The sequence below is a fragment of the Nomia melanderi genome, chromosome 2 (assembly GCF_051020985.1).
Source record: "Nomia melanderi isolate GNS246 chromosome 2, iyNomMela1, whole genome shotgun sequence".
Classification (NCBI taxonomy): Eukaryota; Metazoa; Arthropoda; class Insecta; order Hymenoptera; family Halictidae; genus Nomia; species Nomia melanderi.
Window position 1 is genome coordinate 15311973 of NC_135000.1, and position 18118 is coordinate 15330090.

The following is an 18118-nucleotide window of genomic DNA, read 5'->3' on the forward strand; positions in this document are numbered from 1 at the left end:
AACACATCAATTCGTTCGTTTCAGAATTACGATACGTTGAGCAAAGGAAAGAAATCGTGGAGCGTGAGATTGGGCCTGTCGCGGCAGAGTCAAAGCACCGATGATCACGGGAAAGGGTGGGGCACCATAAGCGGCGATAGTAGGTACTCACGACAAATGATCTACGGCGACCCATGGCTCTATGGGACGGTTCGATCATCGAGGTCTGGCCACGAGCCACGAGGCTTCATAACACCGCCGCCACCGCCACCCCCAGGAGCACCGATTTTGATAGTGTGCTCCTGCCCGGAATTTCTGAGCGGGACCACCCGGAAGTTCGGCAATTGCCGCAAGTGCGGTGGTCACCGATTGACTGGTCTACCTTTAGGAGGAACATGTCGACTTCCACCGATATCCTCGAGATCGAGGCCCAGCCTTGCAGGTAAGTAGCTCTTTTTCAGGTATTTACATATTATACGTTTATATATTATAATTAACCAGTTAACTGCGTTCGACGAGTATACATGTCATCTTAAAATCAAAACGATACTAATTCTTTCAACGATAAATTATCCGTTTTTTTCAGATAAACATGTAAATTTTCTTCGTTTTGCTTTAGTTTTTCGTTAAAATACATTATAGAATATATTTGCACTGCGTTTCACGAGTATATGACACATGTACTTGATTGCTTGACTTTACAGCGCGCACAATCAAAGATTTTTTAAACTAAATTCTACAGTTAACTGGTTAACACTAAAATTGTCAGACGGGTCAAAATGACCCATTCCTGATGTCTTCTTTTTGCAATTATTAAAAAAGTAATAGATGTTTCTCTGAGAAATTGCAAAAGAAATTGATTTAACAATATGAAAACTAAATTATAAATCAATTAAAGCCTCAATAGATGTATTCTTGGAGTTTCTACGTAGGAATTTCAAAAAGTCAATTTAACTGCTTGGTTGTTTTAGTTTTAAACGATAATTTGTAGAATCGTTTATTGTATTTTTATTTTTTGGCTTTATAACGTAGAATCAGACATATGGTAGAATTTTTACTGAATTTAGTAAAAACGAATATTATTCAGTTTATAATAACTCAATTGAAATTCCATTCATTGTTTATAAATATTTAACATCTACGACAATTTATGCCTGCTATTCCATATAAAAGTAATTCCTTTTTGTTGCCAAATTATTTACAATCAAATAAACTCATTTTTCCTTTGCAATTCATAGAAACATAAATTTACATAAGAATTATTTGCGTATTATACGGACCATCTTTGTTTCTTAACTGGAGATCGCGCTAAATAATCATTTGGGTTAGGTCTGTGTTAGTATTTATTTATTATTATAACACATTATTAATATTTTATTATTATTATTATCATCATCATCATTATTATTATTACTGTTATTATTAATATTTTATTTCTTAAAAACGAAGGTATCCTGTATAATACGTAAGTACAATTTTTTTTCCATAATTTTGAATTATATTCAATTCAACTTTTTCTCCAGTGAATTTTTCAATATTAAATACTAAACATTCCGTTCTCTTATATTGCATCCGCGTCTTGGAGGAAATGTGAGTAAGAAAAAGAAGGTTTCATAATTATCGTGCGTGCCTGTTAGATCAATTAGAGCTGGATAATATATACTAAATGAACGCGTTTGCAATATGTTAATAATCAGTTTTATTTGTTGTACACGAAGAGGGACAATAGTTTCTTTATATTAGTTAAGGGTTTTAAATGTTTAAAATGGCTTTTTTATTTGTGTTAGAATGGTTAAGATCATTTTGAATAATTGGCACTAAAGTCACTCGTTTCCATTGCGATTCAAAAACTGTTTGCAATTTACACAAACAAGTACATACGAAATCAAAATATTCGTTGCACCTTATGTAACCGTATAGGATATTTTATTCTCTCTTTATTCACATTATTTGGAAGTAATTAGAATAGAAATTTAATTTATCATCATATTAAAACTAAAACTGTCTTGATTATTTATTAATTAATTTCGTCATTGAAATTTGTATCAATTACCCGGATACATAATATCTTGCTCTTACTTTAAGCAAAATATTCTGCAAATACATAAAATATGATATAATAAATATACGATGCTTTTGTACCCACAAAAATAGTATGGAAATTTGAAATTATAAAATCAAAATTTAAGAATTCGTAAATAGTAGTTTATTTACGTGTTGTCAATAACGAAGCGAAGTGCCTTAGATCTTTATAACATCTATAATTTTACAATTTATATACATATATACACAGTTTTTGTTTACCCTCTACACCAAAGAATTCGCTTAAATACTCGTCTCATATATCATACGTCATTAAATAAATTATTACGTTCAACCTTCCTAACACGGATAATTTGTTCCATGTTGTATTAAAACAGTGTCGTAAGAGTGCCGTCAACTGACTTGGCCGGTGTAATGGAAAATTTTTCCAAGTTTATTATGTCACGCTATATGGAAACCGCGTCATAAGAATATCGTGTTATGGGAATGCTGTCGCAATTTTTTTACCGTATTATATCGAAACCGTGTTTTTGTAGCCTATAAGAGGGTTGACTATATTATAATTTTATGAATAATGCAGCTTATATATAAATAAATGACGCCGATCCCTTGTTCGTCTAAAGACTGTGGATTCACAGGGACTGATAGAAAATTAAAAAGTGATATATTAGAATACAGACGATGCAGAAATATATAAAATATCTAAAATGTAATGTTTTTTATAGTATTTTTTTGGTTAAACGATTTTTCATCATAATTCTACTTTTCTCATTACATTCTTAATACTTTTGCTAGTATGCAGCACTATAGTTAGTTTCCGCGGATGTCATCTCTCTGAACGATACGCCATTATAGCGACGTTTGCGTATGTCGTCTTTCTGAACGGTACGTCGCTTAAGTGGCTTGTTTCTTTCTCTGTCATCGACAGCTATGCACACTGTCGTCTATTCTGATATAATTGTACAGTGGAAAACTCCACTAGCCTCAAATTGCAATAGGTATTGTCCAGCTCGGGAGCGTTCGCACACTACTCACAAGTTGAACAGTCACAGGATCAAGAGCTCTCTTGCACTTACATAGGATGTCATATTGACAAGGGAAACTTATGTGAAATATGGTTTTCAAGAAAATATTTGACACGTATTTTTTCTTATCATCTCCCAAAGCGTCAAAACATCCCTCAAAGTTAGGGTTGAAAGTATATTTTTTACAGTATCTCTAAAACTAGGGAGTCAGGAAAAGAAATTATTTTTTAAATGTTCGACTTTAAATGAACAACTTAGGTTTCCTTTCTACACTCCCTAGTTTCAGAGATATAAAAAATATACTTTTACCCTGACCTTTGTGAGATGTTTTCACCTGTTCAAAGTGAATGTTGGTCGACAAAAAATATGTGCCACAAATTTTTTTAGAATCATGTCTCGCATTAGTTTCATCCAAATTGATGTGTGCTGGTTAGAAAGGTTTCCTTGTAAGTAACCATAGAAAAAGTAACGCCTTATTTTTCACTGAGTTTTGTTATTCATCGAGTCGCGTAAAAGAAGACCGCAAACGAAACAGAATGCGACAAAATAAGATATAAATAAGACATTGACTCCCATGTTCATTCTCTATCGTTATACCTATTTCAGTTTGTCGTATTCTGTTTCATGTTCGTTTTCGCTGCGTTTTGTTGGATACAGAAGTACGCCTATTCGGCGAGGGTGGGCATCCATAACATGTTAAATGTCATAGGGGTCATCGGCGACCCCCAACCAAATCGAACTACCAAAGTTCACTCGATTAAACGATGATTATTTGAAAATATTTCTGTAATGTAAATAATGCTACCTAATTCGGTGGTATTCAGCTAGATAAATGTGCTGCAATTATAATGCAATTCAATCAATTTATGATTATTATACTTTTCCCATTAGGTGTATTTTACTCTATAAAATCGTGCGGCATTCAATGTGTTAAAAGAATATTAAATTTACATTTACAGTAGATTCTACATGTCTGCATCAGACTTTCCCGTACAAAGATATAGCTTCGAACCAAATTCTCCCATAGCCAAAGGGCCAAACACATTAGTTTCCACAAAGACCCTTGTAATTAACGAACTAACTATATAAAACAACGATTGACAGGAGTGCTAAGGCCATCGATAGACGATCCGTACGATCAGATGCGTCGGAGCCGGCTAGTGGAGCCGAGAACGAGGGCTCGGAGCATTTCGCCTCACCGGCCATTGTCTCAACGCGATGCCCGGAGCCAGAGCGTAGCGCGGAACGCGAAAGAAAGGAAGGCCTCGATCGAGAGTACTTCTTCGAAGTCCGAGTGGTTCGACAAGGAATCGGGCACCGGGAGCTACGAGGAACCGTCGCGCAAGCCGCGACCGAACTTTGCGTCCACGGACGAGTGGCTTAAAGAGGAGGCTCCTCTGGCGACTCCGCGGGGTCAGCCACCCTCTATAGCACCCGGAAGACTGGTACGGATACCGAAGAAGATCAGAGACGCGAGGAGCGACTGGTCGGACAACGGGGCCGCGAAACCGCAGGAACCGAGCCAGGTGAAGATCAATCAGGACGAATGGAAGGATCGAGCGTCGAACAGCAGCGGGGACTTGAGACGGAGCATCCTGGAGTGCGATGTGAACCCGTATCTGCTGCTGAAGAAGCAGAGGGACGAGGACGATCTCAGCGACGACCTGTCGGACAACGCGCTGGAGCAGGACGACGTGAAGTCGCTGTCCAGCTTGTTCGACTCGTCGAAGGTGAAATCGATCGAAAGGATACCCAACAGAAGCGCGGTCGCGGAGATCGGCGGCCAAAGGATCAGGGTGTTCAACGAACCCCGCGAGATTTCGGACGAGGACGAGGTCCTGCCAGCGACCAGGATTCCCATACCAAAGGTTTCACCGAAGCGACCACCGAGAAGACTGAAGGAAGCCAAACAAACGCTGAAGAGCATTCTCAAGCGGGGTAAGGTGATCGAGACTAGAAGGAAGAACGTTCTGTTCAACGTCGACAACGTGATATTCGCGCCCGAGAAGCCATCCGAGGCGACGCGGCTGTCTTGGGGCAGGCTGACCAGGAGTTGCGCGTCGAGCATGGAGGAACGGAACAACGGCGAGTCCGAGGAGGAAGAAGAGGAGGAGGAGGATGAAGAGGAGGACGAGGAGGAGGAGGAAGAGGAGGAGGAAGTGGCGACGGCGGCGAATGTCGAGCGGAAGGGAAGATACAATTTCATCACTGTTCCCAATATCAGGGACCCAAAGATAGACAGAGTCAGGTTGAAGGAGCGTAAGGTCTCTCAGGACATGTGCCAGAACTCCCTGGAGGGAGCTAAGGTGGACAAGTATGTTCCTCCGCCTTATAACGTGGAGCATACCCCTCCTTTGAGAAAGAAGGACGGGTTGCGGAAAAGCGAGGAAAACGTCCACGAGAAAAACTTTAATCAAACTGTTTACCCGGCGAAGCTTAAGACTACGAAACGGGATGATGAAAAGAAGAAGAGGGTAGACGAGGAAAATGTAGCTGGAGTTGGTGAAGCTGAACAGATCGAGGAGCCCAAGCGGCACATTCCGGGCATCGCTGTCGATGAGAAGGATTTGATTTTGAAGTCGGAAGGTAAGAGTTCAATCACTGCAGATTTTAACACATTGTTGACTGGTCACAAGTTAACTCATGTTTGCACTTGCATTAGCTATTTCAATTTTTGAAACGCTGAGAAATATAGAATATTGCAAGAGAAAAATGTTCAAAGTTATATAAAAGTATGTTCAAAGTTTCATTTCAATACATTATATGTAAATAAAGTATATTGAAATTTATTTAGATTGTTTCATATCCATATTTAATTACGGAATAATACCCGGCGACATGGGATAGCTTCTGCGTGAAATTGCCTGTCAAGAATGTGCTAATAATTGGCTATTCTTTTTGCAATATACGGTTGCATTATTCGACTTTTTTAATTTTAAATGTTTTATTTGTGTTTTTGTGCTGCGAAGAATATTGTGTTATATGTTTGAGCGTCATATGAAATAAAATTTTGTAATTAGATTTTTAATAATATCATTTGTAATTTCATGTCACTTTCAGTGGATCATTTTTTTTAAATCTAATATGTTTCGAAGATAATGTTTAGTCTTTTGTATTTTGCCTTTTATTTTATATGGGTGATACTTTACAATGATGTAGAGCTGAAAAGTAAAGAAATTATTCTGTGTTTCATTTTTAATGTGTGCGCCAGGACTCTAGCTCTATCTCTTATATTATTAATATTAACGCTTATACTAATTTGCTTTATAATAGCTGTTATTTGCGAATCGTTATAGTCCAGAGAAATTTGTAATCACTAATAACGTTGAAGATAAAAAAATAATTAAATTATCTGTATAACGTAAAATATTTTGAAGTCTATATTTTGTTTCTAAGTAATTTAAAAGTATTCAATTTATTGACGTTTGAACCAAAAGAAAACTCTATTTAAATTTGAAACCCAACCCGTTTAGAAATGAAATGTGATGCTTACATTTATTATATACATAACAGAACTATTTGATGATAGACTGTTTTTTAACAAAAATGATCGTTATATTATTGTAAAACTATTATAAAATTATATTATTATAAAATCAGTAACAAGAACTTGTACTGACATCACAATATAAAGTTTTATAGTTATATAAATTAGTAATTAGCTGTTACTTCCTCAAATTCTGGCGCATCGCATTGAAACTGAATTGTAAAGTTAACATATCGTATCTCTTTCTCAAACATTACACTACATTGTCTTTTACATCCACAAACAACGCGCACTTTTCAATCAACTTTCAGAAAACTCGAAGAGATCATCTTTATCCCGCAGTCAAAGCGAAAGGTCCTACAACAGACCGGAAGTTTCAGCCGGAAATGTGCTCTTCATGGACACCATGCGCTTTAGTCTTTCCAGAAAAGTGAAAGAACCATCGTCCACGACAGAACCGAGTGAACAAACGATTCGTCGAGAAGACACGCCCGAGCCAACGAATGAAATACCAGAAGAAAAGCACGCGAAGAAAGAAGACGATTCAATCAAAACAGAATCCGAGCAATATTTACCGAACACGAAAAAAGTCGAAGAAATTCACGATGAAACGACAACATTAGGCAAAGCGGAAGCGGAAAATTCGAAGGAAGTTCAGAACAGTTTCGAGGAAAGCAATGTTCACTTCCGAGGAATGAGACCGACCAGTTGGTCTCCGCCACCTGGAAAGCAGAAGTACTATCATGCGGTGGGTGATCTAGGTACAAGGCCGAAGGAGATAGGTCAGTCACAGTCGGAACGAAGCAGCCCTATGCTGAAGACTACCTGGAAGAGATCAAATTCTTACGGGTCGTCGAAAATTGAAATTGGGTCACCGACACCATCACAAGTCACCGAGAACAACGTATACAAAATCACAGTCAGTCCCCGAGCTTCCCCACTCGTTCATCGACTTCAGATAGGTCCGGGTACCAAAGGGTCGAGGAGAACGTCGATTTTAATCAACGGAGATCCGACGCCAAGCACCGAGACAACGTCCGATAACAAGGTGACCATCAGCGTCGGGGGGGAGGACAGTGTCTACAACCCAACGGTGATATCGGTGAACCTGGAAAATCCTCCTCGGATAAAAAGCTCCGCAGAGAACCGCACTCTCGTGATATTAGACAATTACAAATCGAACATCGTCGTTGAGACGATTAAGGAAGACTCAAAGCCGCTCAAAACGAGCTCCGAGTCTGCCAAGGAAGACGAACCCCCTCCGAAGAACGTGGAAGTCCCGTCTGGCGACAAGTCATCTGTGATCGTTCCAGACGTATCCATGGACACTGAGAAGCAAACGAAATCGAATGCAGAAGCTAAAGCTATTACCGCGGATAGCGGGAAATGCCCAGCGACGAACGAACAAACGGAACGAACCGAGAAGAGGAGTCATCAGAAGGATGAGGACGGCTCGTCGAAGCTTTCTGGTCTGTCGAAGGAAGCGTTGATTTCGAAGCTGCTAGAGGATTCGCTACGGAAGGCCCGTGAGAACGGGGAGATTCTGGATGAAAGCAGCGGCGAGGCGATTCTGAAGATCTTGAAGCAAAGTTTGTTGAAGAGCAAGGAGTACGAGAGCTCGGAATCGACCCTCGAGGCGAATTACTCGAGGACGTCCAGCCTGAATTCGGATGGTGACTTCATCTCAACGAATCTTTTCCTCGAGGAGAATCCTTACGAAGTCATCAAGGAGCCTATCTATGAGGAGATTCCTGATGAGCCTCCTCCTTTGCCGTTGAGTCCACCGCCGACAGAAGATTATTTAAAGGACAGAATATACTTTGGAGATATTGATTATTACACGAAAGGCAGCTCCGAGCAGTTTCTCGAGTCATATTTGACAGAGAATGTTTTCAAGAAGCCTACGTCAGAGGATCTCACGGAAACTTATCTGTCTAAGAGCCCCGAAGACTTTTTTAAGAAAATGTCCATATCGCCGGAGGAGGAGAATATCTCAAGCAAATTCGAACTGCTTAACTTCCTGATGGACTCGAAGGATCGAGCGATATCGATCGAAGGGGAGGACGACGAGGACGATGAGGACGAAGACGAAGAAGACACCGAAGGAGACTTGGAAGCGCTGTACGAGCAGAAGGAGACTAGTCTTGGAGATCTTAGCTCGAAAAGCTCGCAAATTTCTAATGTTTCTGACAGCAGTGAGGAATGCAACATCATCTTGACTAGTTCATCGGAAACGTCCAAGGTGAGTTTTCATATGCACCATGTATATTAACACTAAAACTAATAGACGGGTCAGAACGATCCATTCCTCATGTTTCCTTTTTGCAATTATTAAAAAGATAACACATGTTTCTTTGAGAAATTATTAAAGAAACTGATTTAGCAATACGAAAACTGAATTATAAATCAATTAAAGCCTCAATAGATGTACTTTTGGAGTTTATATGGAGGAATTTTAAAAAGTCAATTTAAGTGTTGGGTAGTTTTTAGTGTTAACTAAATTTCGCACTTGAACATTGAAACATTGACTAAATTTTTGACTGTATTAAAGTAGAAATAATATAGGAATTAAGGGATACAGCTAATTTATTTTTATATTTAATGTCTAATTACATTATATTAAACATTGTACTCAATATAGAATTTTACAATTTTGCTGTATCAAATCAAATGGCGACTTGGCAAAGGATTAACACTTCACGTACCAACACTTTGCATATACTTGTTCCTACCGTAACCAGTCAAATACCTGATTATAAAATAAAGGTGAACAAGTTGGACCGCATATTTTTGTAGTGGAAACAGGAACGAAAGGAAAAACGGAAATTGAAAATCTAATTCATTCGACAATACGTGAATTGATGTAAAGTTAAATGAAGGCAAAAAACGCAGAATTTTAACCCCTTCGTCTATAAAATCGTGTCAGACTCGTAAGGAGAATTCTAAATTGAATTTGATAAATCTAAATTATATTAATATTATTAACAAATATTAGTTTCCTATTATCAACCGTTAACCTTTGGAGTAAATGTAAACATAGAATAAGCATTGAAACCGTTTTGCTATTACATTAATAACGATGAAGTAGTTGTACCGACCATAGTTAAGAAATAAATTATAACGGGAGGGGTTAAATTACGTTTTAGAACGGTCATTTGACCGGTCGCAGTATTTTTCAATATGAACAGATATTGAGTACTGCTAGAACTAAAGTTGCGAAATTTGAAACTAATTAATCAACAAGAGATTTTTATTTTTAATTAGTTTAAAGTTTCGACTCAATCAACGAGTTACCGAAATGAATTGTTATAATTTTATCAATTTTTCAAATCCCTACACTTGTTTATATCTATTTACATCGTTCATATAATTTTATTATCACTAAAATTGCAATAGTTTTTATCAATTACTATCTAACCATATAATCATCTTCTATTGCCGTCTTCTTATTATGTTTACCTAATACAAGTATAAATAAAATAATATAGAAAATACAATAAAACAATGCTTACAACTAAAATTTTATAAAATCTTTATTTATACAAATGTATATAAATATTCGCAATTTACTGATAAACATTACCTAACAGCAGATAATTTTATACGCATCACGAAAACAATACTACCAATTCTTCTAATGAAAGGTGCATTGCAAGATATTCTACTACATAATTTAACGTCTCATTTACAGTTTTCATAAATAATAAACAATGTTCACACACATACTTATTAGTATGATAAGGCTTCATTAATTAAATAAGTATCTTAGAATTGTAATTCTTATAGGCCCGAGCGGTGGATATAGAAAGAACTGACAGCGGAGTGGGATCGGAAAGCAGCCAGGCCAGCAGCACTCGAGGCGTGCCGCGACGTTGGCGAGCAGGAAATGTCTCTTCGGGACCAGGAAGTCTCTTCGGTGGAATCCCACAAGTGATTTCCGGTGATTCAAAGCTCTGCGAAGATTGCGAACAACGTTTGGATCCTTTGATAACAGATAGGTGAGCTTATACCAAAATTCAAATTTTTCCATAATAAATATACAATTAGAAAATCTAATGAAAACTCTTTACTTCTATCTTTTATGTGTTCATAATAATATAAACATTAATTAACGTTTTAAAACCGTCTCAATGAAACTTTATACTTCAGTCTTTCCTGAAACGTATTTTTACATTCATTTATTTTACACACTTATGAAATGCCTTCATTTAAGTAGATACTATTATATTATATTATGCTTATCTATATTTTATATATTTTTAATATTTATTTCTGATATTTGTTATACGACATAATTTACACATTTTTTAAATACTTAATTAACAATAGATACATACAAAATAATTAATGAAACAAAAAATAAATTAATAACAAGGTGAGATTGAAAATAAGTTAAACGATGTTTTGTTTATAGACGAGTGAGCTTGCAAGAAAATTCAAATTTTTCCATAATAAATATGAAACTAGAAAATTTAATGAAGAATCTTTACTTCTTTCTTTGATGTGTCCATAATAATATAAATATTAATCAATGTCTCGGAAGCATCTCAATGAAACTTTCCACTTCAGTCTTTCCTGAAACATATTTTCTTAATGATGCAGTTAAATATATATATATAATATTAAATATACTAAGGGATACATTCAAATACATTTATGGCAGATTTCGTTCGTCTGTAGAATTTTATTATGCATTATTTCTTATGCGAGTATCAAATTCGCTTCACGTTTTCCCTTGTTAAAGTTATATAAAACGTGATGTTTCACGGACTACTGAAAATATTTTACGCAGGCTGCAGTAATATCTCCGAAGACAAACCGCGTAAGAAGTCCAAGAATCATTGAATCTCGCTTTCTCTTACTATCGATTCTGTTTACCGCAAGAAGCGAAAGTTTCGTTACCGAATATACATCAACGTCAATTGAGCCTCTGTGCCAAAATACCAGTAACGCTTTCGACTGCATTCTGCATAAAAATGCATCGCATTAATAAGTAATATAAAATGAATTTCTGCAATGAAAAGTACATATCTTTATATACCATTTTTAATATATTTTCAACGCATCGAACAAAAATATAGTGTGTGAACAAATATAATACATACCTGTCCCTCTATTTATGTGAAGTGTTTGTTTCGTGTGGATTCGTTTTACGCGAATGAAAATCGCGCAAATAGAATCTGTCAGACCCAAAGAAAACGAAATATTGAAAAGAAAAACTGTTGTATGTTTTAGAAGAACATATTTACTTCACATAGCTTCAGAAAGAAATAATAATAATGATGTCAGAAAATAGAAGTAAATTTTATTGGATGTCGTTAAATTTAGATTTCGTGAATAGATGTCGCGTAAAAACTTTACTGCGTAAATAATGTTATAATTTAATGCGTAAAAGGAAACTCACGTATGAAAAGTACCAGGTAAATGAAGGAACGAATGTATAACTAAAAAAATCGGATAAAATGACTTGTTAAACAGAGAGAACAATTTTATATAATAATAAGCGATCTATAAAATGATATAAAAGAACTTAATGAAGGAAAATCATGCATAAATTATAAGGTTTGTAACTTAATTTATGTGAATGGGATGTTATGTACAATAACGATGAGTATTTTCTAGTGGTGTAGTGTATGCACCCTTTGTATGCAGAAAATGCGCCAAAAAGAGAGTGGAGCGCAAAGAAATTATAACGGAAATCGTGGAGACTGAACAGAAGTATGGGAGGGATCTGCAAATCATACTTGAAGAGTTTCATAGACCGATGTTCAGAGCTGGTCTGCTCACTTCGGAACAACTAACAGCAATATTTCTCAATGTCGAAGAGCTACTGGAACACAATCTGGTACTTGCTGAAAAATTGAAGGATGCTGTAGAATTGGCACAGGTAAATGAACATTTGATTGTTTGTTATTTGTTAATTATTATTGAGCAGAAATGCTTGGAAGAAATTATATTTATTTTTTTGTGTTGACTAAATATAGCTAAAAAATTGGGGACAGAGTAAAAATATACTTCAGCTGCCATTTGTAATATAACCATTGTAAAATAATAAATACTTTGGGATTATCCTTATTTTTTATACTGTCTGAAAAAAGGTTTAAAAAAAGAGGTTTTTAAAAAACAAAAAACCAGGTTTTTAAAAGTCTGGTTAACATTTTTATGTTCATTTATTTTACATACTACACACCTTGGTTCAAATACAATAGATATTATTGTATTATATTTATTTATATTGTACATGTTTTTTTTAATATTTATTTTTGAAGTGTTTGAAGTTTGCTATACGACCTATTTCACACATTTTTTAAGTACTTAATTAACAATAGATACATAAAAAATAATTAATAAAAGAAAAACTAAATTAGTAATAAGGCAAGACCAAAAATAAATTAATCGAAATTTATGTATCAAATTGTATGAGTTTTTAATAACTAAATAAGGATTCGTAAATAATCTAAAATTAAATGAATAAGTAATATAAGTAGACTTTTATTATTATAGCAGATTTATAAAAAAGATATCATACAAAACAAAAATAATTTGTTAATGAAATTGTAAACAGGAATCCGGAGACGAAGATCTTTTAACAGTGGACGTAGGTAAAATCTTCCTGGAGTCTGAACGGATGCTTCATGCTTTCGAAAGTTACTGCACTCGTCAAGGAAGCGCAAGCTTACTACTACAGAATCTGGAGAAAGAAAAGGAACTGTTGCGAATTTTTTTAAGAGTCTCGCAAATGGAAAACACCGTTTTACGTAGGATGAACTTGAATTCATTTCTTATGGTAAGATCCAAGGAAAATCACAAAGCTACAATTTCTATACATTGGAGGTAAAAACAGCTTTCAGAAATGGTAAAAGATTCGATGGACGATAGTTACAGAATAATGACAATACTAAATATTCGGAAGTTTAACATTAATCGTTAAATTTTATAGTAACAAAAAACATTAATAATGAATATGATGAGTTAAAAATAATTACTAAATCATTATATGAAATATATAAATTATTATATTAAAAATAATAACTCCCGTTCCTTTTCTGAGTTTATTTTTTAACCCTTTAGATTTCAAATAAAAGCTTTTAGAAAAAAATACATTTATTTTCACAATATACATTAACTATCTTATTATTTGTAAAAAAAGTAACCATTTTTATTATAAATGCTATTCTAATGATAAAAAAATAGGTGGTTATTAATCGATTTTATACTAGTGGCTTCGCGATTAGTCCATTGGTTTGCATTTTACTAATATTGAAGTATATAGTTTGAAGGCGATGTCACCAGAAATTAAAGGGTTAAATAGTTACATAAACGAAAAATAATTTTGTTTAAGGTTCCTGTCCAAAGAGTGACAAAGTATCCTCTTTTACTGGCACGATTACTAAAAGCTACACCATCAGTACGACCAGATATCCAAGAAGCTAAAGAAAGACTGAAACAGGCCCAAGCCAACATCGAGCTACATTTGGAACACATGAATGCTGTAAATATTTTATTTACGCATACAATATTTATTTAAAATAAGATGAATTTAAATTTTTATTTAAAATGTTAAATATTGACTTGTTAATGTAATTATTCCTATAATACTACAACAGGAAGCTAAAGATGTGACTTCAACAAAACTTTGGAGAAGGATTTCCATTATACAAAATGGTAGACGGCCAATCGGTGAGCAAGATATGGTGAATATAAAATTGAGAAAGGTAATTATGAACAATTTAAAAGATACATTATGGATGTATTTGGAATTTCAATATAATTATATTTTCAAAATGTAACTGTTATGTTTACAGTTCGTAATAAGCTTTATTAAACAATCATATTGTTTGATAAATTTAAATATGAAAAAAGTACATATTTCGACCTATAATTATAAGAAAACAAAATTGACAAATGTATTGCAAAACATGGTTAAAATATGCTTGACGAATTTATTTCAGATTTTGATATACGAATTTTCTTAAATAAAATATAGTCTTAAACATTTGTGATTAAGAGTGAAATTTAAGAACCTAGAGCTATGTAATTAATAATAGAAAGAACTTGAATTTTGTTCTAACTGGATGTAAATTATTTCAATGATATATTTATTCTAACAGATGGCCGTAGAAGTTTTAGAATGGGCTCATGAGGAAGCCAAATTTGTACTGGAAGGACGTCTCTTAGTTGCTCAACCAACTGATAACAATTGGAGACGAGGACGAACCGTCAAGCTTGCTCCTGTTACCGCCATGTTGGTTACCAATGGCAAAGTAAGTTAACAAATTTTGTGAACAGTGTTTCAAATTTATAACATAAATTATATTAGGTGCTGGAAATTGTTCGTATGATTTTCTTGTTAACAATGAATTAAGGTTTAACTTCAATTAGTATTTTACTAGTTTAATGAATGAAATTGGTATTAACAAATTATGTTTATGCCGTTAATATCAAGTAAGATAAAATTACTTAGCAGGAACACTCTCTGAATTTAAATTTTCATTTAAGAACCCATACGAATTTTTTCTTAAATAAAATAAACTTATTTTACACGAAATATTTTTTTATTTTCAGCCAAATGCTGAAGACATTGAGTTCAATGACGACTCCCTCTTTCCAAGGTACATAGGTATCAAAGAAGCTACCCTCTTGTTAGTGAAAGAAAAATTCGGGCGGTATTCCTTGTTACGCGTAAGTGAATTATATAATTTTGATACAGTTTTAATTCTGTAGCATGCTGTTAAATATATGTTCTATTTACGAATGCATTCGTTGTAGGAGCCACTGTACCTTGACAAGTGTATTGTATGCTGTGAAACAGATCTTGAGGATTATTTTGAAGTTCAAGAACTGTATTCCAAGGAAACTTTTATATTTAAGGTATTTAATAAATATGAAGAATAATATTTTTATATATATAAAGCAAATTTTGTGAACAGTGCTTCCACTTTATAACGTAGCTTATATTGGGTACTGGAAATTGTTTAAGCTTACCCTTTCTTTAAGCCTATTTTTATTATAAAAGTAGTAGATTATCAAATTTTATTCAAAGTAGATATCATTACTGATAGTGCATTGAGTAGCAATCTTCTGTTGTCAAATAAGTGCACATAGTTTTGTGCGAAAATCAGGCCTGAAGGGGTTAACAAGGATTAATAGTATGAAACAAAGCTATAAATAGATAATGCTTAAAACAATTTCAAATAAACTAAAATAAGCTATCATTCAGCCAAATGACAAAATAATGCAAAAACTACATTGTTTGACAATATATCATAAAAAATTGAAACTTCTGTTTAGGCCGAAGATGGAGCCAGAACAAAGAGATGGTGTAGGACGTTGCAAGCTCATGCACAATCACTTGGCGCATGGCGAAAACGTCGTGGAGCATTGCCGAATATTATGATATGCGGAGTCGTAAGGAATTAATAAATAATTGTTGCGGTTAGATATAAAACCAAGAATAGAATGTACAATGTACAGGCGTTATTTAAAGGTGATTATATTCCTAAATACGCAAACATGTTTGCGTGTGTAGCGCAGTTGATTAAATGAGCGTATGATCTCCAGATGAATTAGTAATGATTTGTCGAGGAGAAAGTGTCGGACCAAAGGATTTCAACTGCTCATTGACACTGTATGTGAATGAGTAATACGAAAGTCTAGTTCTCGCCGAACGCAGATTGTTTTGCGTCCGGTTGCAGTACGTTGCAGATACAATACTTCGAATCTCCTACATCGGTGTAGTTGAAACTCTGCATGGCGTTTAATCGCATCAACAAGAAACAATCTTCTATCTTTCTCCTCTCCTGATTCGAAACACCACGCGTACACAGAATAAACAATTTTCCAAATGTATGTATTTACTAGATTCGAACCGAAAGTGCGAATACTAGCTGTGATACTGACCGGTGTATTGGTACTTTCTTCAGATGAAATATGTAACGTTAAATATGTACCGCGGTACAAGACTTGTTAGCCTCCTTTCCTTCCTATATACTTTCTTAAGTGACATTTACCTTCAGCGAGAACATCGATAATAATGTAAATAATATTAAAAAAAAAACGGGGTTATAGGGTTGAGACATTTTGTACCTACGATTCATCAGAGCCAAGAAACTGCCAAATGTTTCAGAAGATCGGGCTTAACTTTATGATTATAAATTAATTAATATATTATATCCCATGACTATTCCTTGTGTAACAATAATTAACAGTATTTTATTGCGTCTAACACAGAAAATAGAAATTGTACATTGTACTATAATTTTATTTAAAATCTAAGCCATATGTTTGTATATAAATGTATATTTATACCAAAATCAGTTTAAGCAACATAATTGTTATATTAAAACCAACATTCAATAAAAATCAAATATACCTGTATGAATACTGTGGTTCGCACTGTGATCTATATTCCTATGTCGAAATATATTTAACACTAAACGTAACACGATATGACCGATATTAAAATTTCATTTACAATTCTGTGTTTCCTTTCGTCCATTTAACTTTGTACCAATTCTTATATTCTTCTTTTTCATTTGTTCTTCCTTTGGTTTGGTTTCTGTTTCTACTAAGAAACATTTATCGTTTAATTTGTTTATCTTTATTCTATAACAAATTATTGGTCTGGTTACAGTAGGAATGGGTATATTTAAAGTATTGGTATGTTTAACCGCTTTAATGGGTTCCTTTTTTTCAGTAGCCACTCCTCTGATGAGAGTTCTTTGGTAGATTTGTGGTAGAATTTCATTTAATAACATGCAAGTTAAATTTTTTAAAGAAACAAAAAATGTAATCTACACCCGAAATTATTTAAACAATTTTTTATTAGTAACAATAAGCTGTAACTGTGGAATGTAGAATAGATACTTATATGCTTAGAGAACAAATACATTTTGCGATAATTAATACACATCGTCGCGTTGCTCTGTTTTATTTTTTTAAATATTTTATTATTAGAAAATATAAACACCTTAGTTTTTCTATACAGATAAAAGTAAGTAAATAATTTTTAACTGTGTTTTAATGAATATTTTAGCAGATCTGATAGAATAATATAAGTTATGTTCATTGAATTATGTTTAATGTTCTGATAAGTATCTATATGAAATTACGAGTATATAGAAAAATTTAATTTCAGATAAGAAAATAAAAAAGAATATGTTTTTTGTTTATGTACTTGTATTTACTTGTACTCTGTTATTAAGGTTGTGAGGAGGGATTGAAAACAGTTATAATATCAGTTTCGATCCTTGAAACAGTTATGAAGAACTGAAACAAGCCATAATTGTTATTTGGTATATCGGTTACGGTTCCAGTTCTTCGGAACCGATATTATATCGGTTCTGTATCGGTTTTATGACTTATTTTTCAGATTTTCATTTTGGATCTTCATAGTTCTTCACTTCGGTTCTTCATAACTGTTTCGAAAACCAAAAAGTAACAGTTGCCGAAGCGTTTTAGAATTGATATAATACCGTTATTTATTATTATCTCGGTTTTGCATAACTGTTTCAGTTAGAACCGATGTATAACAGTTTCAAACAGATATTTTTGGAATCTTTTCAATTCCTGGTTGTAAGTGACA

At 34.2% G+C, this 18118-nt stretch overlaps 1 protein-coding gene across 5 annotated transcripts in view; it reads left to right on the forward strand.

The window, feature by feature from the left end:
• RhoGEF64C (Rho guanine nucleotide exchange factor at 64C) overlaps positions 1 to 16911 on the forward strand; it is an 80652-nt gene extending 63741 nt beyond the window's left edge. For 2 of the 5 annotated variants that reach the window (XM_031986162.2, XM_076374502.1), the window contains 12 exons: positions 25 to 421; positions 4152 to 5633; positions 6846 to 8776; positions 10321 to 10532; positions 12157 to 12421; positions 13100 to 13321; positions 13877 to 14026; positions 14142 to 14249; positions 14646 to 14798; positions 15100 to 15216; positions 15304 to 15405; positions 15826 to 16911. In XM_031986162.2, the coding sequence (XP_031842022.1) occupies positions 25 to 421; positions 4152 to 5633; positions 6846 to 8776; positions 10321 to 10532; positions 12157 to 12421; positions 13100 to 13321; positions 13877 to 14026; positions 14142 to 14249; positions 14646 to 14798; positions 15100 to 15216; positions 15304 to 15405; positions 15826 to 15954 (5268 nt within the window). In that variant the 3' untranslated portion in view covers positions 15955 to 16911. Of the gene's footprint in view, positions 1 to 24; positions 422 to 451; positions 1570 to 4151; positions 5634 to 6845; positions 8777 to 10320; positions 10533 to 12156; positions 12422 to 13099; positions 13322 to 13876; positions 14027 to 14141; positions 14250 to 14645; positions 14799 to 15099; positions 15217 to 15303; positions 15406 to 15825 lie in introns of those variants that run through there. The other 3 variants (XR_004235854.2, XM_031986163.2, XM_031986164.2) reach the window with 3 other exon arrangements.
• The last annotated feature ends 1207 nt before the right edge of the window (positions 16912 to 18118 follow it).